The following is an 8,798-nucleotide window of genomic DNA, read 5'->3' on the forward strand; positions in this document are numbered from 1 at the left end:
TGAACACTGTTTATTCTAGGTATGGAGAGCAGGTCACTTTACTATGCAGTTCTGTAGAACAGGAAGTGACTTATTTCTAATCCCTTTGGTCGGGGCTTTATTATTTCCTCTATCTTCCAGGATTTGATTTTGAATTTAAACTTTTGAAAGCCAGAGTTGTGAATCAGTTTGATATTATTAACTAATGGAATACAATATTTTAATGTAATGCTATGATTAACTAACCATAGTTTTTCACAAACTAAGAGGGAGATGAGTAATTTTGAAAACCCAAACTGTAAGACCATGTGAAATTCAATGAGTTGCTTAGTTGGTTAGGTTTTCTGCTCCAGAATTAGTGTGAACTTTGATACAGAACTATTTTTTGTTTCGAAAAGGCTCACCCTGTTTGAAAAGAATGTTAGTCTTAGGTAAACTTTAAACTTGTTGTGCATGGATAAACTTTAGTCCTAAGAATTTACTGTTGTGTGATGTGACATTTTAGTATAAAACAAACCTTAACATGGGAATGACTAGATAATTGTATTGCTATACATTCATGATGTGTTTTTTAATATTATGAATTAAGAGCAGGGTTATAGCAGTTGCAGCAGTAGGCTTCCTGTTCATTTCCTTTCTCATTCCTCATGATAACCAAATCATAAATAATAAAACTGTAAATGCAAGGATGGCTCAATATTAAGCAATATATATGTAACTATATTGTGTATTGATGGGACAAAGGAGAAGAACTGCAAGATCAACTCATTAGATGCCAAAAAAAATCATCTGAAGAAATTCAGTGTTGGGTTTTTTATTTTTAACTAGCAAAATAGGAATAAATAAGTCTAGCAAAATAGGCATAGATAGAAACTTCCTTACTGTAATTTTTTTTTTAAATCTCAAAACTAAAAATAAGTCATATATAAACATTAGAAGTATTGCCAGGAGAGTTGAGAAGAAGACTACTGTGCTCACACTATCTTATTTAATATTTCATTGTTGTTTAAGTCCTAGCTTAGGCAAAAGAGAAAAGAGGTGTAAATACTACAAAGAGAAGGTAAAATTATTTTTTGCTAATGGCGTAATTCTTTATCTGCAGATTCCAGAGAGTCAACTGAGAGACTTTCAGGATAAAATAATTCAATAATGTCACTGCTTACAAAAGTAATACACTAAAATTTGAAAGGCTTTCCCATATATGAACAACCAATTAGAATATATAATGGAAGAACCAATTTACAACCACAAGAAAACGTTTACCATTTAGAAATCTAACTCAAAAGATGTGTAGGAGTCTTGATTTTTAAAAACTACTGAGTGGGGACTTCCCTGGTGGCACAGTGGTTGGGAATCACCTGCTAATGCAGGGGACACAGGTATGAGCCCTGGTCCGGGAAGATCCCACGTGCCGCGGAGCAACAAAGCCTGTGTGCCACAACTACTGAGCCTGCGCTCTAGAGCCCGTGAGCCACAACTACTGAGCCCATGTGCCACAACTACTGAAGCCTGCGTGCCTAGAGGCCGTGCTCCGCAACAAGAGAAGCCACCGCAATAAGAAGCCCACGCACCGCAAAGAAGAGTAGCCCCCGCTACCGGCAACTAGAGAAAGCCTGCACGCAGCAATGAAGACCCAACACAGCCAAAAATAAAATAAATAAATTTATTTTTTTAAATAAACTGAGTGATAATAAATGACAGTGATGGGAACTAGAAAGACATACCTTGTTCTTGAATGAGAATATTTTATACTTTAAATGTATGAAATGTCCCCTAAAGTAATCTGTAAATTTAATGTGTTTATTTGTTGTGTTGTTGGGTTTTGTTTGTTTGTTTTGTTTTTTTACAAAATGATCTAGAAAAAAATAAGCATGAAAATATTCAGGAAAATCTGAAATAAATAGTAATAGTAGGTCATAAAATTTGTTTAAAATTTAAAACTGCCCTGATAAGATGAGATGTTATAGTGTGGATCAGTAGGAAAGAATAAGAGTTCACAATACCTTTGGGAAATGATGGAGGCTCTATGACTTGGTGGTTAAGAGTCTTGGCTCTGGGGGCTTCCCTGGTGGCGCAGTGGTTAAGAATCCGCCTGCCAATGCAGGAGACAGGGGTTCGAGCTCTGGTCCGGGAAGATCCCACATGCCACAGAGCAACTAAGACCGAGCGCCACAACTACTGAAGCCCACGCGCCTAGAGCCCGTGCTCCACAACAAGAGAAGCCATCACAATGAGAAGCCGGTGCACCGCAACGAAGAGTAGCCCCCGCTCGCCACAACTAGAGAAAACCCTGCGCGCAGCAGGGAAGACCCAATGCAGCCAAAAATACATAAATAAATAAATTTATTTATTTTTTTAAAAAAATCTGCCTGCCAATGCAGGGGACACAGGTTTGAGCCCTGGTCCAGGAAGATCCCACATGGTGTGGAGCAACCAAGCCCGTGCACCACAACTACTGAGCCTGCGCGCCTAGAGCCTGTGCTCTGCAACAACAGAAGCTACCGCAATGAGAAGCCCACACACCGCCAAGAAGAGTAGCCCCTGCTCCCCACGACTAGAGAAAGCCCACGCACAGCAATGAAGACCCAACACAGCCAAAAATAAATAACTAAAATAAATAAATTTATTTTAAAAATATATATATTTTTAAAAAAAGAGCCTTGGCTCTGCAGTCAGACGATACCTGGATTTGAATCTCTTCTCTGCTTGTCACTAGCTCTGACTTTAATCAAGGTAACTTGCTAAGCTTCCTTTCCTCCAGCTATACACTGGGAGTGGTAATAGAATCTGCATCTATTAAACGAGGTTATACACCTAAAGCACTTAGCATGGTGCCTGTTCCATGATATATTTACATATATGTGTGTATGTATGTATATATATTCAGTGTTTGTTGTCAATAGCAACTGTAGAATGTATTAAAGGTAGCTTGTCAAATGGGTTCAAGCCCTGGTCCGGGAAGATCCCACATGCTGTGGAGCAACTAAGCCTGTGCGCCACAACTACTGAGCCTGCGCTCTGGAGCCCGTGCTCCGCAACAGGAGAAGCTCCCGCTCGCCGCAACTAGAGAAAAGCCCGTGCGCAGCAACAAAGACCCAACGCAGCCAAAAATAAAAATAAATAAATAATAAATAAATTTTATTTTAAAAGGTAGCTTGTCAAGTCTGTTGAAATAAGATAGATTATTCAGTAATTGTTGTTTGAAAGAACAGAAAGGTTTTAAACAAGTTAAACCATAGAAGTACTATTAGAAAGCATAGGTGATTTTTTTTTTTTTTTTTTTTTTTTTGCGGTACGCAGGCCTCTCACCGCTGTGGCCTCTCCCGTTGCGGAGCACAGGCTCCAGACGCGCAGGCTCAGCGACCATGGCTCACGGGCCCAGCCGCTCCGCAGCATGTGGGATCTTTCCGGACCGGGGCACAAACCCATGTCCCCTGCATCGGCAGGCAGACTCTCAACCACTGTGCCACCAGGGAAGCCCCATAGGTGAATTTTTCTGTCTCATATGACAGACATCTAATTTCCTTAATGTCTTACAAAGCATTAAAAAAAAGATGTACTACTAAGTAGTAAAATGATCAAAGGCAAAATAGAGTCCATACTGTGTTATTCTATTTATATGAAGTCAAGGAACAAGCGAAAACTAAGAAAGTGATTGCTGAGTGGCAAAGGGGAATTGATTGGAATGTGGCACGAGTAAACCTATGGAGTGAAGGAAATGTTCTGTCTTGGATGGTTACAGGGGCATATGCAACTGTCAGAGCTTGTTTACCTGAACACTGATCCGTGCATTTTATTGAAAGTTAATTATACTTCAATTATAAAAATTGATAAAAGTGGTCCAAGGGCATGAGCTTATTCGCAGAAAAAGAAGTCTAAATGTGGTAGTAAATTTAAATGATGCTCTATTTTCCACTTAATTAAAGAAATGTAAGTTAAAACAATGCCAATTTTTAACCTATTATAATGGAAAATGATTTATAAATTTAATAACATCCAGTGGTGAAGAGGAGTTTTAAAAAGGTAGAGTGTAAACTGGCATGGACTTTTTGAGATGGATCTTAGATGACTTTACCTGTTGACTATGTATTTCACTTCTGTACTTTTTCCTGGTGATAGACTCGAAAAGATAGGTGTTTAAAGATGTTCACTGTGTCATTGTTTAAAACAATTCAAACTGTGAACAGTCTAAACCGCCACCAACTTGATACTGTAAACTAAATTATGGATCACTTTTATATGATGTGCAGCCAGTAAAAAGGGATGAAGTTTACAGAGGTGTATGAACTACTATGGAAATTTTTCCTGTATAAAGAAAATCATTATATAAATGATTAAGATTCCATTTAAGTAAAAATAGTGTATGCATAGTTCCTTAAAGAATATATAAGAAATTAAACACTGGTTTTGAAATATTCCTTCTTTCTTTTTTTTTTTTTTTTTTTTTGTTTGGTTTTGTTTTTAGGAAAATGTCTGATGAATTTTCGGTAAGTTGATGCTTTTACTCTTCATAAGTTTTTTGGCTCTTAGAAAAAAGACATGGTCCTAACTGTGGGCCCTGAGTCTTCCAATGTAAAAGAGATGCTTTTTGTGATTCTTGGTTTTTGTTTTTTTAGCATGTGATTTTGATAGATGATTTGCCTTAACTTACTGAGCTATGTTTGAAAATGCATTCTGTTGTATTTATTTCTTTATGAATCCTTAAGTAGAAAATTTTTTAAAGGGTTACTTCTGTTCTCTTTTAACCTGATAGTGTTAATAATAGCCAACATTTATTGAAAATTACATACCAGGCACTGTGTTAAGTGCATTAAATGAGTTATCTCATTTAGGCCTCAGGTTAACCCTAAACTGTTGTTTTGAAAATGAGGAAACTGAAGCTCAGAGAGGGTATGTAACTTACTTGAGGTAAAGCTAGGATCGAGATCACACTTTGTTAATCACTTGTATTTAGAAAACTTGAGCTTCTCTGAGGAATTTGCATTGTAAAGCTGCTATTCGAGGTAACTCCTAAATTTTGTATTAAATGAGTTGTTTTTTAAAAAACTGAACAGCTTGGCTTTTGAAGAATCCCTGACCCTATAGCTTACTATCCTTTATGGGTTTGTAATTATGTTTGGCATCGCTTGTCCCTGAATAAGGTCAATAAGACACGCCTGTTTTGTATTCCAGTTGGCAGATGCGCTACCTGAACACTCCCCTGCCAAAACCTCTGCTGTGAGCAATACAAAACCCGGCCAACCTCCTCAAGGCTGGCCAGGTTCCAACCCTTGGAATAACCCAAGTGCTCCACCTTCTGTGCCATCTGGACTCCCACCAAGTGCAACACCCTCCACTGTGCCTTTTGGACCAGCACCAACAGGAATGTATCCCTCTGTGCCTCCCACCGGACCACCTCCAGGACCCCCTGCACCCTTTCCTCCTTCTGGACCATCATGCCCCCCACCTGGTGGTCCTTATCCAGCCCCAACTGTGCCAGGCCCTGGCCCCACAGGGCCATATCCTACACCAAATATGCCCTTTCCAGAGCTTCCGAGACCCTATGGTGCGCCCACAGATCCAGCTGCAGCTGGTCCTTTAGGTCCATGGGGATCCATGTCTTCTGGACCTTGGGCACCAGGAATGGGAGGGCAGTATCCTACCCCTAATATGCCATATCCATCTCCAGGGCCATATCCCGCTCCTCCTCCTCCCCAAGCACCAGGGGCTGCACCACCTGTTCCATGGGGCACTGTTCCACCAGGAGCCTGGGGACCACCAGCGCCATATCCTGCCCCTGCAGGATCATATCCCACACCAGGACTCTATCCCAGTCCCAGTAATCCTTTTCAAGTGCCTTCAGGACCTTCCGGTGCTCCACCGATGCCCGGTGGCCCCCATGTGAGTGTTTAATTTGTTATTTAACATGCAGTAATAGTCCCATAAGCACAACTGAAAGATTGTCTCCAGTTTCGGATGGAAGATTAGAAAGCTTTTAAACCTTTTTTAAAAAGGTGTGTGTATATTAAAAAAGAGTAACTTTCAAACTTCAGGTAAACTTAGGTAAAGCATTTAAAAGGATGAAAACAATATTCCTGGTACTTAAAGTAGAAGAATTCCCCAAATATCCCCAAAGACCTTGTAATGTAGTAAGCAGTGTCCTCAACAGCATCCTTGAGGTAAACTCAAAGATGTGTTTCATTGGATTTTTTTTTAACATTTCTCGGTACTGTTTTATAGCATCACACCAAAGCACAAGTTCACTAAAAGTAATCTCTGCCAGTCTGGCTAGATATAGAGGTAGATTTTTAGAGAATCCAGGGCAGTGAATGTGTAACGTTGCCCATCTTCCATGCAACTGTCCATAGTGTTTCTCAGCCAAGGTTTTGTTAGCTCCTTAACAGTACTGATCTCAAGATTATACCAATCTCTGCATTGCCAATTATATGTAATGCTGTGTGCTTTACTGTCAGCCAAGCTGGAGTAGGGTTGACATCTTAGTCGAGGACCCTTTCTTGGGCGTATGACCAAATAGAAAAGCACCCTGTTTCCCCATGAACTGAGCCAAGTCAGATGCTCCATAGGGGCGAAAAAATCTATTTATTCTTAACAAAGTACTAATCAGATCTCCAACCAGATTAACCAAACATCCACCTCAATTGTAAAGGAGAAATACCTTAATAAAGTGCCCCTAAAACTTCTTTTCATTAGTGTAACTTTTTGCTCTATATATATTGTCTTAAAAAATTATTTTTGTAAATTGTATGCCAGAATAAGTGAGATGATTAGCTGTTTGGCTTTATTAAGCAATAAGTTTATTTTAAGCCACAGCAAGGAGTTAATCAACTCCATTTACAAAATCTAGAAGTTTACTTTTTCTTTTTTCTATTGCAGTCTTACCATTAAGTTAACAATGGATGAAGAGATGACGCATTGCTTTTTGAAGTACATATATATATATGCACTTGAATGCATATATAAAAATTGCTGTTTCACTATTCTTAGAGGGCATTCATGAAAGAACAACTCTTGCACCTCTCAGAAGATATCTGCCTCTTGTGCTTGGATGTGTAGTACATCTGATGGAAACAATCAGATAAAAATGTAAAAGTAAATCATTCAAATGTGATTTTTATTCGGTTTTTATGGAAAGTTAAAGTAATTAAGTATATTGAATAGCTCTTTGATACAATTTGTTTAAAACAAATTTTCGATTTGTTTAAATTATGAAACTAAATACTTATATTATCACTTTTTCCCCTAAATAAACACACTTTGAAAACAATCACATTGTCATAATTTAAACAAATGATGCCTCTCAACATTTTGAGCTGCTCTATCTATAGGATAAATAAACCTGGTCCTTCTGAGGTTATCTTTTGGATATACATTTTAAAACTGTTGGTAATTATTGTCAGATGTTGAGTTCATTTTTATCCTTGAGCTTTTAGTAAAAACTTTACTTCATTTTGAGTTCCACCTGATGTATTTTTAGCCATATGGGTCATACAGCTCTAAAATCTGCCCTTTATGGAAACTTTTCTTTTTAATGCAGGCCAACATGTATATGTAAATTATATTCTTAGAGAATTGGTGATCTCTTTGTACTTGTAGAATAGATTATGATGTGTCCATATTACTTTGGAAAGAGCTCAAGGACGGAAATATTTCTCTCCTTTGTCTTGAACCTCAAACTAGGAGAGACCCTAGGAACTGCTTCATAGTAACAAGTAATTTGCCTTCCCACAAAACACTCTTCTGCAGGACTCTTCCTGTAGCGCCTTCTCCCTTGGTTCTTTAGAAGGAGCACTTCCCTTCATTCCATCCTGATGCAGAAAGCTGGCACACTCTAGGGGTCTATCACAAACACAGAAGTTATGTTTAGAGAACCTTAGTCATACAGACATGACTGTTCTCTTTGTACAAGTGTGATCGAAACACGTTACGTCTTTCAGAGTGGTTAAGCTATGTCATCGTCTCTTGCATAGTTTTCCTGGATCTGTTTGTAACGTGCTTATGGCTAACAGTTCAGTTCTGTATTTGTTGACAGGTAAGACAGGTATATAGGTAGAAGAATGAGTGCCATCCTCAAAAATTATTCTCTAGCTGTAACACTGAGAATAATCATAAAGTGTAGATCTCTGCAATTGAGTTTAAAGCAGTGTGACTGTGTTACTTAAAAATAAGTGTTGTTTGTAACCTCCAGAATAGCTTTTTGGCACCTTATCTTTAAATCCGATTTTTAGATTTGGGATAGAACTGACCATGTTATTTGTCAAATTTTGAATGTATCCATTAGGTTACTAAAATGTATTGTGACTTTCTTGACCAGTATATGAGAGATTTATGCTGGAGCTCTTACCTTTGCTTAGAAATAAAATATTTAGTAGTTTCTCTTATAGTTAAAATGTCAAGAATGCCAAATGCTGCCAATATAATGGTTTGATAGCTACCTCCTTTTAAGAAAGCAAGATTGTCACCTTTGAGAGGAACATTCAGTATTTAGGCCTCCCTTAAGTAGATGATAGATTCAGGCTTTCAGAATTGAAACTAATTTGTTTAGATATTTTCAGACTGGGGAATGTTAGACAGCCCTTTCATAGTGGCACAGTCTTTTTTTCTTTCACTTCTTTGCAGGGACAAGTGGCAGCTATCTGCAACACTCTTGGAATCTGTTGTAGCCTTCAGTTTATAAGGCAGTAGCCTTAGAAGGTGTCATAGTTTAACTTATCAATCAATATCATAATGTCAGCTAACTCTGGAGGGATGATAGGCAAAGTGAGATGGCAGCAAAGATCTCTCTCCTTTTGGTTATTTTGGTTGTCCTACCTTGGAATAAG

The 8,798-nt window shown here is 38.3% G+C and overlaps 1 protein-coding gene across 1 annotated transcript; it reads left to right on the forward strand.

Moving 5' to 3' along the window:
- Nucleotides 1-4,448: 4,448 nt before the first annotated feature.
- On the forward strand, nucleotides 4,449-7,216 carry MAPK1IP1L (mitogen-activated protein kinase 1 interacting protein 1 like; the record flags this gene model as incomplete). The annotated part of the gene is made up of 3 exons (XM_079698926.1): nucleotides 4,449-4,466; nucleotides 5,152-5,859; nucleotides 6,853-7,216. The coding sequence occupies 3 exons, from the start codon at nucleotides 4,449-4,451 to the stop codon at nucleotides 6,862-6,864; spliced, it is 738 nt and encodes a 245-aa protein (XP_079555052.1). The 3' UTR covers nucleotides 6,865-7,216.
- Between the last annotated feature and the right edge of the window lie 1,582 nt (nucleotides 7,217-8,798).

This window comes from Hyperoodon ampullatus (assembly GCF_949752795.1).
Source record: "Hyperoodon ampullatus genome assembly, chromosome: 3".
In the NCBI taxonomy this organism is placed as follows: Eukaryota; Metazoa; Chordata; class Mammalia; order Artiodactyla; family Ziphiidae; genus Hyperoodon; species Hyperoodon ampullatus.